The sequence below is a fragment of the Vitis vinifera genome, chromosome 13, assembly GCF_030704535.1.
Source record: "Vitis vinifera cultivar Pinot Noir 40024 chromosome 13, ASM3070453v1".
Lineage (NCBI taxonomy): Eukaryota > Viridiplantae > Streptophyta > Magnoliopsida > Vitales > Vitaceae > Vitis > Vitis vinifera.
Window position 1 is genome coordinate 2718965 of NC_081817.1, and position 22877 is coordinate 2741841.

Here is a 22877-nt window from a genome sequence, read left to right on the forward strand (position 1 = left end):
TTTTTATATTTTTATAATTGAAAAAAAACATGTTTAACAAATAAGACAAAAAAAAAATACAACTTTTTGTATACTTATTTCATTCACTCCTCTTACAATTTTGCTTGAATACGTCTTAGTTTTATTAATTTGAAATTTATTATTTTTTTCATTTGTTATTTTTATTATTTTTTTAATTCAAAATAATAGAGATATTTGATCAAATTTCAAGTAAAACAAAAAAGTATTTAACCAAAAAAAAAAACCTAGAAGAATCTAGTGAAATTAATCTAATTTTTTTGTAAAATCATTCTAAAAATTGAATAGTTTTTAAACCAATATTTAAATGTTTTTAAACATTTTTTTTAGATGATAAAAAATACAAAGATATATTGTAAAAAAAATAAAACTTATACATGAGTGTTTATTAATTTCATAAAATAAAAATCTACAAATTTATTTATTTTTCATATGAACAAAATTTTACTTTAAAAAATATAATTGAAAATTATTGGAAAATTTCAAAAGGGTTTCAAGCTTCCAATTCAAATTCCTTTTCTATTTCAAACAAACAAACACTTGATTGGAAATTAAAGCAAAACAAAAAGGAATCTTAGATTAACTTTCTCCTCATTTGACCAAAATACATTTTTCTCCAAAGAGTGGAGGAGAGAATATTGGGAATTTATTATAATTCCATTAATTAATGTGACATTTATTATAATTTACTAGGAATTTATTTTTTCTATTGTGTCCTCCACCCTCCCTTTTCATTCCAAATTAGACTTGTCTTTTCCTAAAAGTGTTCCTTTGATCTTCATGCTAACTATGGATTGAAAATTGATGACATTAAAAGCCAAAAAATCCAATCCATGGAATCCACTAATTTGTAAATAATCAAAGCAATTTGTCATTTCTAACCCTTGGCGCCAACAAAGTTACAGTTAAAAGGTAACCCCTTTTTATCTTGTTGGAATCAAAACAATGGAGGTTTGTCCAAATTTTCCATCTCACTTTTTAATGTTCCTCTCCAAATTTCAAAAGCAGCAGCGATTCCCACCACTTTTTTTTTTTTTTTTTTTTTAATTTAATTTATTTTTTATTTTTTATGTTTTTCAACTGTATTAGTTTTGAATGGTAATTTTTTTCCAATATTTTGAAAATATTGAAAAAAAAAAACCTCATTCATATTCGCGGTTTGCTTTTCCTCCTATGTTTGTTTTTTATTTATTTTGATTTAATTATAAATATAACTTCAAATTGAATAATAATTAATAGTGTTAAGTAGAGAAAATTCAATATGTTACCTTTTTTTATTAAAAATAAATAAATATTTTGATATTTTTTTATACAATAAAAATTTAATAATAAATCATGAAATAAAGTATAAAAACAAATAATTTAAAATAAAAATAAATTATTTTTAATTTAAAATTAAAAAATGCCTAAAGGGAAAGAACATAACATATTTTCTTATCATATATTAATTATTTTTAACTATTATGAAAATGTTGGAAATTGACCAAAATATTGAGGAGAATTCAATGATATCACATGGGTACGGGAGGGATTACTTTGGACCATGTGGTAGACAGGATATTGACAATTCATTTTAATAGGTTTTATTTAATTTTTATTATTATAGCTTGTATACGTGTCAATATCCCATTAGACAACATGTGAAGGTATAATACCATGGTTTGACCCAAATATTGATGTTTCCATTTTATAAAAAAATTTGACAAACATAAAAATTTAATTAAAATTCATAAAAATATTTAAAAAAAAAAAAAACAATAATGATGCATATTAAAGAACATGATATATTTACAAGCTTAAATTTTTAGAAAAATGGGCCCTTTTAACCGAAATCTCTTTGGAATTTGCATTTTTTAATTACAAAAAATATCCAGTTTTAAATAATTTGCATTTGAATTTCCTTTCTTTCCTTTCTTGAAAAAATAAAGCCAAAAATTCAGAACTAAATCAAACCAATCCTACAGCCAAAATTAGAATAAAAATCCTTTATACCATATATTACAATATATGTTTTTGGGGATTTTGAATTTGCCTTATTGATAATTAGAGTTTTCTTATGGCCAATAGAGTTTTTAAAAAATTGACGATTTTAACAAAAATCTCTTTGGAAATTGCATTTTTTAATTACAAAAAAAATATCAAGTTTTAAATAATTTGCATTTGAATTTCCTTTCTTGAAAAAATAAAGCCAAAAATTCAGAACTAAATCAAACCAATCCTACAGCCAAAATTAGAATAAAAATCCTTATTGATAATTAGAGTTTTCTTATGGCCAATAGAGTTTTTGACTTTTGTCCATTGTTATAGCCTAGAGCCGTGTGCGAGTGTGACTCACTTCTACGGATTCATCACATCCAACCTTATCAAACACATCGGCTAACATGCGCATCCGTATCTGAGCGTACACGTGTCCATCCCATTTCCTCCCAACCAACTCCTCTCCTAATCGGATGGCCGCCCTCACAGTCTCCTCCGTGCTATTGTGCGCGGAGTCGATAATACCCCAATTCAGCGCATCATGAGCCGTCAATTTAGCGGCTCGAAGCATGAGCTCGCGTTGAGACCTCGGCGCTCCGATCTTGCTTCGAATCAGCGCTACGAACCACCAATCGGGAATCTTGATCCCAATGTCGAGCTCGGGCATGTAGATAAAGCCGCGGTCATTCCTCATGAGGACGTAGTCGTGGCTAAGCGCGATAATCGCCGCGGCGGCTGAGCAGTGGCCAGAGATGGCGGCGATAGTCGGCATCGGAAGGGAAATCAGATCGGCGACGAGTGATCTAAGCTTTGAAGACATGAGCTTGGACCGATCGAGGAAGACGCCGGAAGCGGAGGCCCACGCGAGATCGTAGCCATTGGAGAAGAACTTGCCCTCGGCGGTCGTGATGAGAGCAAATGACATTGAACTCTCGGCTCTTACTCGGCTTAGAGCGGCTGAAATGGCATCGAGTAGGGTGGGATTTAGCCGGTGCTCGCCGGGGCCGGTGAGCGTGAGGATGAAGATGTTGCCGCGCTTCTCCAAACTGCACATCGCTCTCCCTCACTGATGCTCGAAGAGTAAAGCCATAGAGAGCCTCTTCTTCATTTCAAGGATGGAAATCCTACCTCGTAAAGTCCGATAAACTTAACTTATTTCAATCAATATCAAGATAAAAGTTAAAAGTTAAAAGAAATAAAATAACAAATATATTTTTAATAAATTATTTTTATAAATATTATATAAAAAAAATTATTAATATTTTCAATTGTTACTCAAAATGTTTTTTAAAAAGTAATTTTAAAATATTTGTATTTTTTCAAAAATAACATAATTTTTAAATAAACCATTAAAAAATAGAGGATGAAAATCCTAGTAAAGTCTGATAAACTTAACTTATTTGAATCAATATCAAGATAAAAGTTAAAAGTTAAAAGAAATAAAATAACAAATATATTTTTAATAAATCATTTTTATAAATATTATATAAAAAAAAAATTATTAATATTTTCAATTGTTACTCAAAATGTTTTTTAAAAAATAATTTTAAAATATTTGTATTTTTTCAAAAATAGCATATTTTTAAAATAAACCATTAAAAAATAGAGGATGGAAATCCTACCTTGTAAAGTCCGATAAACTTAACTTATTTGAATCAATATCAAGATAAAAGTTAAAAGTTAAAAGAAATAAAATAACAAATATATTTTTAATAAATTATTTTTATAAATATTATATAAAAAAAATTATTAATATTTTCAATTGTTACTCAAAATGTTTTTTAAAAAATAATTTTAAAATATTTGTATTTTTTCAAAAATAGCATATTTTTAAAATAAACCATTAAAAAATAGAGGATGGAAATCCTACCTTGTAAAGTCCGATAAACTTAACTTATTTGAATCAATATCAAGATAAAAGTTAAAAGTTAAAAGAAATAAAATAACAAATATATTTTTAATAAATTATTTTTATAAATATTATATATAAAAAATTATTAATATTTTCAATTGTTACTCAAAATGTTTTTTAAAAAATAATTTTAAAATATTTGTATTTTTTCAAAAATAGCATATTTTTAAAATAAACCATTAAAAACTATTTTTTATTAAAAGTTAGTTCAACGTTTTCTGAGAGTTTCGAAAATCATTTTTTGTGCTTTACTCTTTTAAAGAAGAGTCTCAAAACTATCAAAATAACCTTAGTGGGCTGCTCATTAGCTGAAATGGGCCGAGTTGAGGACAATGGCTTGATTTGGGCTTCAACATCCTGGACGTGGCTCTCATGTTAATTGTTCTTAAACCCAAATCACATAATATCTAACATGGGAGAGAGAGAGAGATGGGAGGAAGGGAGTCCTTACAGTTTGCATGTGGTGACCTCACTCGAGCATATTGCTCCATCGGGATTGATGACGACGTCGAACATCCAGATCATATTTCTTCTTTATAATGCACATTGTTGTTTACGGTTAATATATGCGTTGTTTGTTTTATTGTTCCATATGTTTTTTTAATCAATCTCCATTTTTTTTTTATGAAAAAATTTGGAAATCTTCCGTGGATATTTCAACCACTATCCATGTTGTCAACAATGATAGTATTCTTCAATGGTCATCAGTTCGAGTCCCCTCAGGGCCACTGAAGGTTTACCTGATCATTAACTTCAAGGTCCCATGAGATTAGTCGAGGTACACGTAAGTTGGTCTGGATATTCACAGTTATAAAATAAAAAATGATAGTGTTCTCCGCCAACTCCTCAGTTCTAACCAGGCTGTCCTCATGGTCTCGTCCGCGCTATCATGTGCCCAGTCGATGATCCCAAAGCCAGCGCATGTATTTTCAATTCCTTCATCTTCATGTGTCCTTTTTTATTTTTTACTTTTGCATGAAATTTTGAAGTTACAACAAGAAAGCATCCACCCAAATTTAAGCCATCTACACATGCATACACATTGAGTTTCCAGAACTAGAAAAGTACACTGCAATTTTTCAATGGTTGTAGAGAAATTAGTCTCTTCATGTCACCAATCTGAGGCAGGCATACACAATGTGAATACATGATAAAAGCATAAGTTTTATCTTTTAGCACTACAAGCACCCGAACATAAGTGATTCCTAGTAATAAGCAAGGCCCAAGAAGAAAGAAAGAAGGAAAATTGTATCTAAGAACAAGTGAGAAATGGAACAGACAAAAGAACATAATCATCACTAAGAGCACACTTTTCAAACAAGAACCGCAACGTGTAACTATAACAAAGATTTAATTAACTGGCATGCGCTAGAATTCGTAGTTTTTACTCTGAGATTTTCCCCTTTCGCCATCTGTCCTTTCTATTTTTACCATTTTCAAATATTTGGAAGGTAAATCGGATATTTAATTATCAAAGACAATATTTTTTTTTTTAAGACAAAATCTACTTATTGTTTATTTTTCAAATTTATATGATTTTAGAATTAAAGTTTTTAAAATTAGGTTCCTGAATATAAATTTAGGATTTGTTTGATAACTGGTTTTCAAATTTGTTCTTTTTATATTTTGTAAATCAAAAATCTATTTAAAAACTTAAAATATTTTTTAACATTATTCTAATATTTAAAATATATTTTAATTTTTTTTATATCTAATATTTTATTTGTAATCATTCTTTTTTATAATTATTTTTTAAAACAACCCTTAAAAAACAAATATAAACAAAAAACAAGTAAAAATAAAGAAAATAATTCAAAAATATATTTTTTAAACACTTTTGTTTTCTGTTATTAAAAATATAAAACAGAAAACAATTTTTTTGTTGTCAAATATATTTTTATTTATTATAAATAATAATAAAAATATTTTTAAAAAATAATTACCAAACATACTTTTGTTTTTTTTGTCTTTTCATTATCTCATATTGGCATAATTAAGTATAATTTCAATTGTCCCGTTAGTGATGCTTAAAGTTTATAATGCCACGAATGAGTCTAAAATTAAAGTATGTTTGAAAGTAATTGTTTAAAATATTTTTATATTTTTAGAATTGAAAAAAAAAACAAATTCAAAAAACATGTTTAACAGATAAAGACAAATATATATATACAATTTTTGTATACTTAATTTCATTCACTCCTCTTACAATTTTTCTTGGATGTTTTATTAATTTGAAATTTTGTTATTTTTTATTTGTTATTTTTTCTATTTTTTTTCATCTAATTCAAAATAATAGAGATATTTGATCAGATTTCAAGTAAAAAAAAAAAAAGTATTTAACCAAAAAAACTAGGCGGAATGGAGTGAAATTAATCTAATTTTTCGTAAAATCATTCTAAAAACTAACTAGTTTTTAAACCAATATTTAAATATTTTTAAACATTTTTTTATTAAGAGCGATGATAAAAAATACAAAGAAATATTGTAAAACTTGAGTGTTTATTAATTCAATAAATAAAAAATCTAAAAATTTATTTATTTTTCAAATGAACAAAATTTTAATTTTGAAAAATAATTGAAAATAATTAAAAAAAAACATTATTGGTAATTTTCAAAAGGGTTTCAAGCTTCCAATGCAAATTCCTTTTCTATTTTAAACAAACAAACACTTGATTGAAAATCAAAGCAAAACAAAAAGGAATCTTAGGTTAACTTTCTCCTCATTTGACCAACATACATTTTTCTCCAAAGAGTGGAGGAGAGAATATTGGGAATTTATTATAATTCCATTAATTAATGTGACATTTATTATAATTTACTTGGAATTTATTTTTTCTATTGTGTCCTCCATCGTCCCTTTTCATTCCAAATTAGACTTGTCTTTTCCTAAAAGTATTCCTTTGATCTTCATGCTAACTATACATTGAAAATTGATGACATTAAAAGCCAAAAAATCCAATCCATAGAATCCACTAATTTGTAAATAATCAAGCAATTTGTCATTTCTAACCCTTGGCGCCAACAAAGTTACAGTTAAAAGGTAACTCCTTTTTATCTTGTTGGAATCAAACAATGGAGGTTTGTCCAAATTTCCCATCTTACTTTTTAATGTTCCTCTCCAAATTTCAAAAGCAGCAGTGATTCCCACCACTTTTTATTTATTTATTTTATTTTATTTTATGATTTTCAATAATATTAGTTTTGAATGACATTTTTTTTTCCAATATTTTGAAAATATTGAAAACAAAAACCTCATCCGTACTCGAGGTTTGCTTTTCCTCCTATGTTTATTTTTATTTAATTTTAAATATAACTTAAAATTGAATAATAATTAACAGTGTTAAATAGAAAAAAATTGATATGTTATTTTTTTATTAAAAAAATTAAATATTTTGATATTTTTTATCCAATAAAAAATTTATAATAAATCATAAAATAAAATATAAAAATAAATAATTTAAAATAAAAATAAATTATTTTTAATAAAAAATAAACACCCTCTTAGCCTAAAGTTGGGAAAGAACATAACATATTTTCTTATTAAATATTAGTTCTTTTTAATTATTATGAAAAATGTTGGAAATTGACCAAAATATCCAGGAGAATTCTATGAAGGAGGGATTATTTTGGACCATGTGGTAGATAGGACAGTGACAATTCATTTTAATAGGTTTTATTTAATTTGTATCATTATAGCTTGTATACGTGTCAATATCCCATTAGACAACATGTGAAGGTATAATACCGAAAAGTTGCTTTTAGGTACCATGGTTTGACCCAAATATTGATGTTTCCATTTTATAAAATTTTTTTGACAAACATAAAAAATATATAAAAAAATAAAAAATAATAATACATGTTAAAGAGCATTATATATATAAATCAAAATCTTACGAGTTTAAATTTTTTAAAAAATTGACGATTTTAACAAAAATCTCTTTGGAAATTGCATTTTTTAATTACAAAAAAAATATCAAGTTTTAAATAATTTGCATTTGAATTTCCTTTCTTGAAAAAATAAAGCCAAAAATTCAGAACTAAATCAAACCAATCCTACAGCCAAAATTAGAATAAAAATCCTTTATACCATATAATCCAATATATGTTTTTGGGGATTTTGAATTTGCCTTATTGATAATTAGAGTTTTCTTAAGGCCAATAGAGTTTTTGTCCATGGTTATAGCCTATAGCCGTGTGCGAGTGTGACTCACTTCTCCTACGGATTCATCACATCCAATCTTATCAAACACATCAGCTAACATGCGCATCCGTATCTGAGCGTACACGTGTCCATCCCATTTCCTCCCAACCAACTCCTCTCCTAATCGGATGGCCGCCCTCACAGCCTCCTCCGTGCTATCGTGCGCCGAGTCGATAATACCCCAATTCAGAGCATCATGAGCCGTCAATTTAGCGGCTCGAAGCATGAGCTCGCGTTGAGACCTCGGCGCTCCGATCTTGCTTCGAATGAACGCTACGAACCAATCGGGAATCTTGAGCCCGATGTCGAGCTCGGACATGTAGATAAAGCCGCGGTCATTCCTCATGAGGACGTAGTCGTGGCTAAGCGCGAGAATCGCCGCGGCGGCTGAGCAGTGGCCAGAGATGGCGGCGATAGTCGGCATCGGAAGGGAAAGCAGATCGGCGACGAGTGATCTGAGCTTTGAAGACATGAGCTTGACCCGATCGAGGAAGACGCCGCCGGAAGCGGAGGCCCACGCGAGATCGTAGCCGTTGGAGAAGAACTTGCCCTCGGCGGTCGTGATGAGAGCAGATGACATTGAACTCTCGGCTCTTACTCGGCTTAGGGCGGCTGAAATGGCATCGAGTAGGGTGGGATTTAGCCGGTGCTCGCCGGGGCCGGTGAGCGTGAGGATGAAGATGTTGCCGCGCTTCTCCAAACTGCACATCGCTCTCCCTCACTGATGCTTGAAGAGTAAAGCAATAGAGAGCCTCTTCTTCATTTCAAGGATGGAAATCAAGTCCGATAAACTTAACTTATTTGAATCAATATGAAGATAAAAGTTAAAAGAAATAAAATAACAAATATATTTTTAATAAATTCTTTTTATAAATATTATAAAAAAAAATTATTAATATTTTCAATTGTTACTTAAAATATTTTTTAAAAAATAATTTAAAAATATTTTTATTTTTTCAAAAATAGCATATTTTTAAAACAAATCATTAAAAACTATTTTTTATTAAAAGTTAGTTCAACGTTTTCTGAGAGTTTCGAAAATCATTTTTTGTGCTTTACTCTTTTTAAGAAGAGTCTCAAAAGTCAAAACTATCAAAATAACCTTAGTGGGCTGCTCATTAGCTGAAATGGGCCGAGTTGAGGACAATGGCTTGATTTGGGCTTGAACATCTTGGACACAAGAAGTTATACGTGGCTCTCATGTTTTTATTTTATTTTAAAATCTAAATGGCATAACTAAATAACAATGTATATATATATATATATATATATATATTTTAATTGTTCTTAAACCCGAATCACATAATATCTAACACGGGAGAGAGAGAGAGAGAGAAAGATGGGAGGGAGGGAGTCCTTACAGTTTGCACGTTGTGACCTCACTCTAGCATATTGCTCCATAGGGATTGATGACGGCGTCGAACATCGAGATCACAATGGGGCTCTCAGTTCCTCGTTTTCTCAACTTAATGCCTCATTGCGCTAAAGCATAAATGGAAGTCATTATTCAAACTCACATTGTTTTTACTTTCAAAATCATATTTTTTCTTTATAATGCACATTGTTTTTTTACTGTTAATATATGAATTGTTGTTTGTTTTATTGTTTCCATATGTTTTTTATGAAAAAATTTGGAAATCTTCCGTGGTCGAAAAGTGGATATTTCGACCGCTATCATGTGCCCAGATGATCCCAAAGCCAGCGCATCCCGTGCCATCAATTTGGTAGCTTGAATCAAGAGCTCGAGCCGAGCCTTCGGCCGGATTGTGCACTGAATAGCTAGAAACTTGATTCAGTTGTCCAGCTCGCTCATGTAGACGAAGCCACAGTCCTTATCGTGAGGACATAGTTGTGGCTCAGTAGGAGGCGCAGCAGAGGCATGACCGGAGACTGCCGCGATGGTGGGCATAGAAAGCCAAATGAGATCAATGAGGACCGCTCTGAACTTCAACGCTCATTAGCCATTGGAGAAGAATTTTCCCTGGCGGCCATGATGAGAGCATTGGATGTGGAGCTCTCAGCACCGAGTCTGCCCTAGAGCCACTGAGATGCGTCTAGTAAGGTCAGGTTTAGCATGTGGGCACCAGCGCCAGCTTGTGAGGCTGAAGATGTTGTCGCACTTCTCCAAACTGCTCAAGACAACTTAATAATGGAGAGTGGAAGATTGATAACAATGGAAGTCAGCCATCCCCACACAGAATCCAGAGTTGATCAACTTTTGAATAAAATCGTGTAATATTAGAGTAATCAACACTAAGCTGAATCTCAGTCGAGGGAAAATTCACACCCCCCTAAGAGGCATCTGGGAGGCAGATTCAAAATATCCAGAACGCCCATATCCAAGCCCTGAGATAATGATTTGCCATAAAGTTTTCAAACTAAAATTCATACTGAAATAGGAAGGACACCCAGCAATGGCCTTGTCTCACTCTTTTCCATGCAACATACTACCAAGTAGCTCTATGAAAGAGGAATCAGACGCTTATACCTCTCATTTAAGATCGATCAATTCGCAATCTAAATGTATTACAACAAAACAAAATGTAGTTCCCATGAAAGATTCCTATAAGTGGCTGGTCAATACCTGCGCACAACATGGTCAAACATTCGGACTGAAGGACACTCAAATGACTGATGACCTCTCCCACCACAGTTGTTGCAGATGACAATGGATACACAGTCACGGCTGATATGGCCTGGCTGCCCACAGTTGTGGCATGTTATGTCACGGAAAGGGCCTCCTGTCTCTGGCACCAGCCTTGATTTTGGGCACTGGCGGGCTACATGACCTGATATATTGCAGATGTTGCAGACAGGCTCATTGAGGCAGTCTCGAGCGAGGTGGCCAGTTTTATGGCAGTTGTTGCAAGCCTTCTCATTGGTGCAGTCCGCAGCAATGTGGCCTGGCTTGTAGCAGTTGTTGCAGAGTCTCGCATCATGAGCGGGTAGACCTGGGCTTGAGCAATCCCGAGCCAGGTGACCCATTTTGCCACACATATGGCACACTGGATCATTAGGACATTGGCTCGCAAGATGTCCAGACTCTTTACAGTTCCAACACATGGTTGTTGAGTTACACTCAGCAGCTATGTGGCTACAAAGGAAAACATATTAAATCAGGTTTTTGCCAGAAATCAGTTTGGTGGGTGAATCAGGGGTTAAACTATCCTGAGGAACCACCATACATGATACATCAACCAAGTATTGACATATTTTAATTCTAGAAATTGTTCTCTCATAAAACATGTAATGTTCTAGAGAAACTAGAAGGGGAGGAATTCATCTTACCCAGGAAGGCCACAGTTGTTGCATACAGTCACATTTGGGCAATCTCTGGCAAAATGCCCTGGTCTCTTACATTTATTGCACAGATAATCTTGCCTGGAAATTAACAATATAATTGGTTGTGATAATTTAAACCAAAAGACAGCAGCAACTAAAAGATCTTGGTTTTAACAAAGGTAGAGTCCACACATCAAGGAGACCACTTTGAGAGGAATGCATTTAGAAAATCAACATACTGGAGATAGTAACCTCCAATGCTGCAGGCTTGGACTACCACAGACAATGTTAATGTGTTTACAAGTAGGTGTTCAATAGAATTCCAGAGGGGATTTCTTTCTCAATTTTATCTATTATAGCAGCTCTTCCAAATTGTTTAAGAAAATAATATATTTGTTAGAAAATAACCATACATTTAGGTAATTACTCCAAAGCAAGACTTGGGGATCACATGCCCTATCCAAGTTATTCTCATCTATGGTATTTTCAATTTCTTCATCTTCATGTATACTTTTTTATTTTTTACTTTTGCATGAAATTTTGAAGTTACAACAAGAAAGCATCCACCCAATTTTAAGCCATCTACACATGCATACACATTAAGTTCCTATATATGGTGTTTTCCAGAACTAGAAAAGGACACTGCAATTTTTCAATAGTTGTAGAGAAATTAGTCTCTTCATGTCACCAATCTGAGGCAGGCATACACAATGTGAATACGTGATAAAAGCATAAGTTTTATCTTTTAGCACTACAAGCACCCCGAACATAAGTGATTCCTAGTAATAAGCAAGGCCCAAGAAGAAAGAAGGAAAATTGTATCTAAGAACAAGTGAGAAATGGAACAGACAAAAGAACATAATCATCACTAAGAGCACACTTTTCAAACAAGAACCGTAACATGTAACTATAACATTTATGCAACATGGGCTATAAGTGTGTGTGTGTGTGTGTAGATAAAAGGAATAACAGTTAGATTTTGCTGAATTGATAAAGGAGCAAACCGGTGAACTCGATGATCCCTTGGGTAAGGTGCGTCTTGGTAAGAAGCACGGTCACTGCTACGAAGCCTCTTGGCTTGTGGTGGGCTTCTGCTTCTATCCAGAGTCATACTGGAAACCTGTAAGTAAACTTTCTCAAATATATGACAAAATGAAAGATAGAACACAACACTATCAGGCCCAGGAATTGCCAACTCCGACCCACCAAAAGTATCTGCTGCCTGCCTATATCACCACACAGCCCAAACCACAAACATAAATCTAAGTCAACATCCAACAACTCCAACCCAAATTACATTGAACACACTCTTAAATTCAAAAATAATAATAATACATGCACATAAAAGCATTATATTAAAAGGCAATGCCATGACAACAGAGGAAAAAGAGGAGAAGGGGCACAAGCAGGATGCGGGAAATGAAAAAAAAAAAAAAAAGATGAATCAATAATATTTTGTTCTCCACAACACAAGGAAATTAAAAAAAAAAAAAAAAACATAGATAACTGAGGAACCCAAAAGAAACTTATGTTCTTATATTTCATTTACTTCATTTAGCATTACAAACTGAACGATCACCTCAAACAAACCAAGTGGTTGTATTAGGCCCAATTGATTGAGCACTTTACTTCTCATATCTCAAACAACAAGAAATCCACAATTAACTCTTTTAATTTCCTTCTTTCTCCACTTTCTCAGCAACCAAACAGGTGATAAATGCAAGATGCCACAATGTCCAACCTCGTACAGAGGATTCATTAAGAACCTCAATCTCAACCTTGCTCCAATTTGATGATAATTCTCAATATTTCAAACCGTTTGAATTCAACGGCATTTACAAAACCAAACCCTATCCCTACAGTGAAAAAAAGTGCTCAAAAGAAAATAACACAACGCGTACCCAAATCAAGGTAATATATGAGCGAGTTAAACTGAACTCATGATATTCTGTTTGGATGTCAATGAAACGCATTACAAGAAAAAAGAAATATTACAAAAAGGCCTCCCCTAGAGCGGCTGCTATAGTATTCAGAATTTCCTTTTCCTTTTTCTTTTTGCCTTTTCTTCCCGTTTCAATTCCTACTGTTTCTCAACAACCAAACAGATCGTGAAAAGAAAACATATTTCCAAAACAAATCCAAAAATCTGTAAAAAAAAAAATAAAAGGGGGAAAAAGTAAAATACCTTTTTACGATTAAGCAAAACCTCAGGGTTCGATTCTCCCAGCTCCGGAAACCAGAGAGGACATCGAAGAAGCCCTAGGGTGGGGAAAGGGGAGAGAGAAAGAGAGACTTCAACTTCTCTTAACTTTAGCAGAAGCAGAAACCATTTGAAAAAACGACGTCGTATTTATAAACGTCGGTGTCACCCAATTCCCTCCCTCTTAATCAAGGAAAAGCTTTTCAAGCCAGGGTTTGATGCCTCCACGTCCAAATTTGTAAAAAGATTGAAATTCTAATTTTTATGTTGAAAGAAATTATTAAATAAGTGTAAGAATATCGTAATTTAATTAGAAATTAGAAAAATATTATATGACACGTCACCAATTAAGATTAAAATTGGCCAGATTAAATCATGATATTGCAAAGGAATCCAAAGGGTCATGTGTGAACTGCGATTGAAAATTCGAAATAATTTCAAGACAGAGGTGCTGACAATAAAAATGAGAGCATGGAAACTTTTTTATTGAGAGAACTTCCTTAATATTATTTAAGGATAGTAAGAAATTACAATTAAAGAAGCATCATGGAGGAGCTTTTCATGGCTCAGCCATCATGAGACGTTAATAATGGACAGAGCAGAGAGAGCAGAAAGACTTGCGCCACAACCCAGTAAGGCAGGAGGGTGGTGATGAAGGTCACCAGCCCATCAATGTCCGTTTAACCCTATCAACAATCTGACTTCTACTTCGACTACTTGTTAATGGAAACTCAACGCTTTCTTCCAAACGGAATCTGTACACTTCCCATTCCCGATTCGACGTTGAATGCCTAACAATTTCCCCCTACAAAGCAATAAAAAAGGGAAGAGAATTTAACATCTAGTACAATGAAAGTACCAAGAAAATCAGATTTTGAGGTTTCTTACCGAGAAAATGCATATCCCTAATGTTTTTAGAGTGCATGTAACATCATAGAAAACGCGGGGTCTTCCCTTCCCAGATAGCTCCACTGGATTGGCAACCAGGAGTTCGGCGTCTGGTCCCCTGTTGGTAATAGTAACTCGTAATGGGTGAAGCATCTCCTCCTTGAGACGAGAACACAAAGAAGCCTGATACTCTGGATCTATTATCTTTTTCCCATCTGTTTTCTGGATGAATAGATCCATATTGCGGTAGCCTTTCACACTTGGATTGAATCGACCATAGGCAATCTATATAATTTGGTTAACTAAGATCAATATAATTAACCATAAAGGAACAGTTATGGAAGGAAACTTGAGTGCAGTGATCCTCTTAAGATTTCCTAAGCTAAAATCATTAACCCAGTTAGCCATCAAATCTACATAGTTTTTGTTGCAAATCGAAAGAAAAGAAGGCAAACTGTCCAATGTGCATAGTCATTCAAACATTCAAGAAAGAAAGAATCTATAGCTTTAGTGGAACCAGATTAATCCATGCCCGACTAAAATTGAGTTACTAGAAACTCTATCAGCAAATACCTGAATATTGCAGTCTTTTGAAGTCCTCATAATGTCATAGAAGAGGCCTTTTTGATCAAGACATTGTATTTGAAGCAAGGTATGAGCTGGACTCAGAAAATTATCTACAGTAATAGTGCCGTTCTCAAGTTTAGTCATATTTGACTTATTGTCTAATAGCTCAGAGCCAAATAGTTCTTCTGCAATCTCCGGTGACAGTGAAGAGCAGCCCTGCTGACTTCTATATTCAGGCCCTGCCAACTGAATTTCACAGATGACATTAAATTCCCCCAAAACAGCAAGCAGACGAGCACATGTGTCGTCTTGCCTCTTCTTCGTGTGTAGTAACTCCCTGAAATGATACAATAGCAAATACTAGAATTAGCCACTACTCTTTGATATATGACCCAGTCATTAGCAATTTGCTTTCCTATCATTGTTATGTTCTGAAGACACAAACTTCTATCAATCAAACAAAGAGGATGTTGGGAAAAATAGACTGCAACAAAACAAAGTTTAATTCCTGAAAAGACATTTACTAAGTGAGAAGAAGTAAAAAATTGTACAAGGATAGAGAAGGAACATATGAATTGGATGATAAATCAGGGACATTGCTTGCCATATGGTCAAGAACATCAGTCGTCTGTCTCTAGACAAGAATCTCACAGATAAATCAATATGGGCAGTTTACTCATAACAGATTTGTTTTTGAATCTAATTATAAGGAGAATTGTACAGTCATGATTGTTCCTTGAAAGTACCAAGGAAAGAAAAAAAATATTAAGGAAAATGATTTTCTCGTGTTCAATTTTAATATGAAAAATAACAAAAAATTAAATATAATTAAAGTTAGTTACAAATTTATGCATTTTAAAATTTCTTAATCTTTATGATGAAGAGGAAAAATAAGTGAAATAAGTTTGAAGTAATATATAAAAATAATTTATTAACTTTAAATTTATTTTTTATTTTCCTTCACTAATTCTCTTTATTTTCTTTCCCTTGATTATTCCGAAACCAAATATAGCCTAGAAGTTTGTCTCTTTTGCTTGTAGATTTATGGTTCCATCAAGGGAGAGTCCCACCATGTAGTCACTACAAAATTGGCAGAGATGTATTATAGTTTTACTTCTATCATCTACATCACAGCTACAAAATCCAGGATTCCTACTGCAAAAGAGCAGAAGGGAGGGAAATGCAATTTTTGTTACCAAGTTTGTAAGAACGATAGTGATTCCTAACATTGCAAGGAACAGGACTAAGAATATCCATTCAGGAGAAGATTTAGTGCCAATATCAAAGTCTACATAACAGTGAAATCTAAGAAAATTCCAAAAATAAATTCAGAAAAAGCAATAACTATGTACAACATAGCCATGATCGTCGAAATGAAAGATTGAGCCCAAGAGAATTTCATAAAATGTCAGCTCCAATGGGAAAGAGAGAACATAAACTACAGGAACATCAAATGGAATGCAACCTAACATTGACCCAATACAGTTGACCAGCCAGCAGCCATACCGCCAATTCATGGTGATTCTTCAACAGCATACCAAGGTAAATCTTCACCCAGTGAACCTACCTAGGATTCCACTGAAATCCTAGAAGTTTAGGTTAACTCAGGAAAATAACTTTTTGAAACAAATTCAATATTTTTAGAACTTAAATAAATGGTCTCCCAGAAACGAGCCAACATGCAATACATGATATTTTGGGTGGTGGGCTGCTTCTGTAAGAGTTAGATATAGCTAGCTGCTAAATAAGTAAGTTTGGAAAAGTCAGAGGACTACTCATTTTTGCAAAGGAAAAGCTTTACAAAAAAAGTTAAGTCATAGAAATTGATGGATCAATTATGTGGTCCACTTTTCTTTGAAATCTAAGATAGAAATTGATGCCACCTCAATTTTCTATAAATTTGCATAAATTTTTTGTTCATATAACCTATCTTACGGATATTATAGCAAATACTAACATGCCATCCGTGATGAAGAAAAGGTCCAAGACTCTGCCATCAGGGGTTGTCATCACTTTTACTCTTTCAATTGTAAACTCGAGCTCAGAGAGGACTTTGGTGACATCTACAAAAATGCAACAACCATGTCAGGTGATTTTTACATAAATCATAAAGCCAAAAATAATAAGGAATGACATTTGTAATTACCATGTAACAACCCATTTCGGTCAAGGCAAAAAAGCTTTAGCATATAAACCGGAGAAGGGGATGAACCATACTGCTGATTGAAGCAGTATGAAAATAAAGGTGAAGGACATGCAGATAGAAGCCGGTTTTTTAAGCTTTCCCAATCAATTTTGAGCGAGCTAGGGCATGGAACAAAGGAAAACACAATGTAACACCATCTCCCATCAGTTGAGAAATCTGCATCCAAATATTTTGTAAAACTATTAGTGTGTATACACCAAAAAAATAAGTCAGCAAATGAAAAGTCGTAATTAAAGCAAATATGACCTTTTGAACTGGATTCAAATAAATTAAGGAACAAGAAGAAAAAACTACTTTACTAAAAGAATCAAAAGAATTTGGAACCATTCCAAAGAAGGAAAGAAAAACAAATCAACTGCCTTTTGACAGACTGTAAAACAACAGCAAATAAACAATGGTGGTGTTCTTAGGGGCAGTTTGTTGGTGGTCGACAAATCTGTTGCGATTCTTCTTCCCAACAACATTTTTAGTTTTTTTTTTTCTTCCAAGGTGAGCAAAGCACGTCGGATATGCCACTCAGAAACAAAAGGTGAGAAAATAAAATCTAAAATCAGAATTGAACAGAAAAAAGTCACATTTGAATATAACATCATAATCGAAAGAAGTGACTGCAAACCAAATCAGCCCTAAATCGAAGCCTGCTTTTTTCTCAGAAAAGATAAAATGTGAAAACAGCAAGATTAAAAACCAGTGCTCAAGTACTGTTTAGTTTGCATCTGAGAAAATGGCTAAATCAAAATTTCAGTTTTGAAAATCCAAAAAAAAGAAAAAACGATGAGAAAGGAAAAAAAAATCTAACAAAAAAGCAATCAAGAATGAAAAAAAGTAAAATTTGAAAGATTCAAATCAAACTTTTCAAGGAAAAAAACGATTTAAAATATTGCGAACCCAAAGAAAAAAAGAATTGAGTTCGAAATCGAACATGACTGACCTCCTCTAGCAATGCAGAGCCCGAATTCGAGTATTATTCTACAGAGATCGCATCCAAGCCCGGCTTTATCAGGACAGTTGATGGTGATGGAGCATGGTTCGCCGGGCTTGTTCCCTTTCTGGATCAAAACGGCGTCGTCGCAAAAAATCCCCATGACTTACGTCAAAGCGATCCCTACATAATAATGTTCGTCGCCGGTCAACACATCTCATCGCCGTCGTAACGGTTGTCGGGCGAGTTCGTAGGTTAACGTCTGCCGGATACACCCCCTCCCTCCCTAGTCCCTAGTCCCTCCCTTCTCTCCCTCCTCTTATTTCCAGCAAGTGGACAATGTGCGCCAAATGTAGGGAAATGGTAGCTGTCAACTTCGCGCTGGACCCCAGTCTGTTGATGTCCACGTCATGAAAGTGAATAAATAGCGTGGCCACGTCAGGCTTGACTAGGCACACGTAAAAAATAATTATAAAGTAATACTAAATAGGAAAAACAAAAATAAACTTAATTTTCCACGTATATGAGAAATGCGGGTTTTTGAATTAATTTATTTGATCGATTTATCTTAAGAAATATTTGATAAACAAATAAGGAAATAATCTTCTAATTAAAAAATAAATTCTTATTTTTCCTTGTGAGTGTTTAGCTAGGTTGGCAATTCCGGACAAAATTCCTAAGTGTTCCCTAACTCGGCTTTCCTATTCCTATTCGGACTACTTGACTTTGAAGACTAAGACTTTGCTAAGAGGCCAAGGTATGTAGTCGAGTTTGGAGTGATTGGGTGTGAATCAACCCGGTTTTTAATCTTTAAAATGTGTTAGAAAGTTGGGAAAAATGGTTTTTGGTGCAAGGCTTTTATTCCTCTGTTTCTGGATCGATCCAGGTGTAGGTGTGGATCTATCCAACTAATGTTTTTTTGATCAAATCTCAGTCATTAGATTAAGGGTTTCTTTTTACACTTTAAAACCCAATCTTCTCTCATTTTCTGAGTAGAGAGACTGCTGAAAACGTGGGGAAAGCAGCCACACTCCCAAGTGTTCTTCATTTCTCATTTTTGCTTTCCTAAGTTGGGGTTTTTGATTGCAAAGAAAATCAACTTCTCTTAATGTTTTCAAAACTTGTTTTCAATGGATTTTCTTGAGCAATAAATGGGTTGATTCATTCTTTCATTCACATCTAAATCTCTCATTCTATTTGGGTTGTGCAAAAACCCATTTTCTTCTTGTGTGGATTCAAGAAGAGGCCGAGATTGAGCTTGGTGCGGACTCCAAGTGTGCTCCAAAAGGAGAAGCTGAAAATGAAGGTACTAGTCAAGTATTCCGGGAAGGATTGGTTCGCTTGAGCTAGGTAAAACCTTGTACTCAGTTTTTTATTCTTCATAGTGGAGTTTTCAATCGGTGATAGGCCCGTGGTTTTTGATCTCTTCGGAGGTTTTCCACGTTAAAAATCTGGTGTTCATTGTCTCTTTCTCTCACTCTATATTTTGTTTTATTTTTAGGAGTGTTGAAGCATTTGCATGTGTTTTGCATTTATAAATTGTTGGGAGAGTGTTGATGCATACATTGTTGCTTGTGGATGTTTTATTAAGGTTAGGTAATCTTTGTTGGGAGAATTTTAAAATTGTTCTACAACACCTATTCACCCCCCTCTAGGTGTAGTTCATTATTGAGATTCACATTTTCATTCCTATTTTAAAATTTTATGCAAGATTTTTTTTAAATTAAATAAAAATATCCTTTATTTATATTTTTCCAAATTTTATTTTTTCCTCTCCTAAATTTTTGTTATGTTTGATTGGCTCAATATTATAAAAGAGGATCTTATTCCATGTTTGGTGGATGATTAGTAATGAAATAAAATAACTTATATCATTATTTCTCCTATTCTTTCAGTCAAATATAAGATATGATAAATGATGTGATATATAATCTATCCAATTATTGATATATCTATGTATAATAAGTTTATTTTTATTTTTTTATTAAATAAAATTTATGGTTCAAAAATAAAAATTGGAAAAATATTTATTAAATACATTATTTTATAATATTAATATATGATATATAAAATATTTTTATATATTGAATAACATAATATCAAAATTTTTATTATAAAATTTAAGTATTTTAATCATGAATATTGTTAAATATGATATAATTTTTATTTTAAATATTAAAAAATAATGTCTATTGAATATAATATACAATATATCATATATAAATGGAAATTATATTATAAGATATGTATTTCCTTATCGAATGAAATATGATTTTGGAGGATATATATATCCTATTTAATCTCAAACCAAATATAGTCTTAATCTTCACTCTTTACTTCCCTTATATGAATCTAATGAAATGCCCTCCACGTTAATAATAATGAACTTATTCAACAATTATGTATAAAAATAATATTTTAAAATTATTCAATAATTTATATTTTCTTGATTTTTTTTATATTAGAAAATGATGTGCAATTTCAGTATAAATCGATGAAAATTCATATTTATAAAAAAAAAATGTATTATCCTAAGAAATTATAGCATACATTTTCTAAAATACATGTAAAAGGGAAAAAAATATATAATAAAAGGAAAAAGCTTGTTTTCATATACCCATATAAACAAAAAAAACCCAAAATAGAAATTTAAATTTATAAAATACAAATCTCAAACAACTATTTAAAAATGATTACTATTTCATATTTTTTATTTATTAAAAGTATTATTTTTTACCATTAAATAATAGTTTAAGCAGTGAGTGTATAAAATTTGAAATATTTTAAAAAGGTTAATTATTTTTACATACACATTTGAGTGTATAAAATACATTCAAGAGGTATGTTTCAATAAATAAATAAAAAAACATGATGATATGTAATTATTTTTCTAATTTATGAATTACAAAGTATTTAAATAAAAAAAGAAGAATAGAAGACAAAAAGGAGAAATGGACGGAGGTTGATGAAAAGCAAATGGGTCCGAGTCCAACGGAAGAATTGCTTGAGTCAACGTCACTGGCTTGAAAGCACGGCCAGAAATGATTAAGGAGGAAAAAAATCAAGTACATAATTGTGTGGGACCTGTTTGGCAACATTATTTGCATGGTTAATTATTAGCTTTAAAGTAGTAAGAAAGCACTTGAGCCAGCCGTTACAACTCTATCTGAAGAGCATCGTTGTCTGGACACCAACAATAATCACGTCTTTTTCTCAATTAATTGCTCCGATCCTCGAATCACGACTGTTGTGTCTGGAAGCAAGGTGGGCCACCGTCTGAAGGCGAGACCTGTCGGCCAACTTGCAAGTATACAAACAACATAAAGCCACGTCAGATTGCAAGAGACGAGACTACCATCGTCCGTCTTCTTTTAATGGGTGTTTTTTGTTTTAAATGTTATTTATTATCGTTAAGATAACATTTTAAATGTTATTTCAATGAAATTATAAAAGCGTGGGTTAAAGAAAACGTTAATAAATCCAATGACACCAAAACATTTCCAATCAAGGCTGTTTTTATGCGTCATTTTGTATTAGGACTAAGGGTTTATATTAAGTATCTTGTTTGAATCTTAGGTGTTGTTTGGGAAATATTTTTGAAAACGATGCTAAAAAAACTAATTTATGAGATTTACGGTCGGGAACTTAAAATATATATTTTTATTGTTAGGAAACTGAATATTAATGTGTTTTTTTTATAAATAATTTTTATATGTAATACTTTATTTTTTATTATTTTTCATATTAATATAATTATTTAAATAAAATAAAATATAAGTGAAAATAATTAAAATATATATTTTTTAAATACTTTATTTTATATTTTTAAGGACAAAAAATTATTTTCATGTTAAAAAGTTATCAAACATGTTTTGTTTCTCTTTTTCTTTTTTGTCTAAAAAAAATGTTTTTGAAAATTGCTTTCAAATATATCTTTAATTTTCGAGTTTAAATAAGGTTTGCATGATAATCCTGATTTGATATATGTCTCATTCAATGTTCATACTCAAAACATATCCACAACACAATGAGGTAAGACTTATCTTTACATGAAATCAATCATTCAAACGGTTCATTTTGATTGGTCACATCTAATTTTCTTGATATAAGATTTCCTCAAGACTAAAAAGTATCATTATCCATAAAAATCATAATTAACATTTATTTTCTTTTTATCAAGTATACTTTAACTTAACTTAAATTAGCTTAAGTTGAGCTCAATGTTGAAGTGTCGATAACATGTTTGTATTTTTTATGGTTTGAATGCTTTGAATTATGAAGTTATTTGTTTTATATATTAAAAATATTTGAAAATTAGTAATAAAATGAATTTGAATAAGTTTAGTTTGTCCATACAAAAAGTAATTATTATGTTTATTTTTATTTTGTTATTTAGATAAAGAATCAAAAACTAATAAGTTGATAAAAATCTATTAAAACATAGTTTCTCCCAAAATTGGATTATAAGGAGATGGTACATTTAACTACTAAAAACTTAACCATTGTAATAGAAAGCCTTGCACTACAAGTGAATTGCTAATTAAGGTTAGTTGAATCATTGGAATTCCAATCATTTGGAAGGTAGTGGGGAACAAACTTATCTAAGTTTCAAGACTCCATCATAATTCTTTGAACCTCGTAGTGGCTGTCATTAGAGTGATTACTAGTACATCATTATAAGGGTAAAGTCTTCCAATCACCAAG

At 32.0% G+C, this 22877-nt stretch overlaps 4 protein-coding genes across 7 annotated transcripts; all 4 read right to left on the bottom strand.

The window, feature by feature from the left end:
* Positions 1 to 2248: 2248 nt before the first annotated feature.
* Positions 2249 to 3197, bottom strand: LOC100241037 (enoyl-CoA delta isomerase 1, peroxisomal). Its single transcript, XM_002279143.5, has one exon. It carries the CDS (start codon positions 3047 to 3049, stop codon positions 2327 to 2329), a length of 723 nt encoding a protein of 240 aa, XP_002279179.1. The 5' UTR covers positions 3050 to 3197; the 3' UTR covers positions 2249 to 2326.
* A 4775-nt stretch (positions 3198 to 7972) lies between these two features.
* On the bottom strand, positions 7973 to 8948 carry LOC100246098 (enoyl-CoA delta isomerase 1, peroxisomal). Its single transcript, XM_002283901.4, has one exon. It carries the CDS (start codon positions 8815 to 8817, stop codon positions 8092 to 8094), a length of 726 nt encoding a protein of 241 aa, XP_002283937.1. The 5' UTR covers positions 8818 to 8948; the 3' UTR covers positions 7973 to 8091.
* A 1623-nt stretch (positions 8949 to 10571) lies between these two features.
* On the bottom strand, positions 10572 to 13930 carry LOC100251241 (zinc finger protein GIS2). Of its 4 annotated transcripts, none has more exons than XM_010660293.3 (4): positions 13576 to 13930; positions 12395 to 12510; positions 11397 to 11489; positions 10572 to 11202 (listed from the first exon to the last, which is right to left on the bottom strand). In XM_010660293.3, the coding sequence occupies exons 2-4, from the start codon at positions 12499 to 12501 to the stop codon at positions 10686 to 10688; spliced, it is 717 nt and encodes a 238-aa protein (XP_010658595.1). In that variant the 5' UTR covers positions 12502 to 12510; positions 13576 to 13930; the 3' UTR covers positions 10572 to 10685. The 4 variants fall into 4 exon arrangements, with proteins under 4 accessions (XP_010658595.1, XP_010658596.1, XP_059597478.1 ...); XM_010660294.3 differs by having other exon boundaries at positions 12395 to 12616; XM_059741495.1 differs by lacking the exon at positions 11397 to 11489.
* A 112-nt stretch (positions 13931 to 14042) lies between these two features.
* On the bottom strand, positions 14043 to 18494 carry LOC100256399 (ACT domain-containing protein ACR9). The gene is made up of 6 exons (XM_002283881.4): positions 18183 to 18494; positions 17192 to 17407; positions 17003 to 17108; positions 15052 to 15382; positions 14479 to 14763; positions 14043 to 14395 (listed from the first exon to the last, which is right to left on the bottom strand). The coding sequence occupies exons 1-6, from the start codon at positions 18334 to 18336 to the stop codon at positions 14249 to 14251; spliced, it is 1239 nt and encodes a 412-aa protein (XP_002283917.1). The 5' UTR covers positions 18337 to 18494; the 3' UTR covers positions 14043 to 14248.
* Positions 18495 to 22877: the final 4383 nt, after the last annotated feature.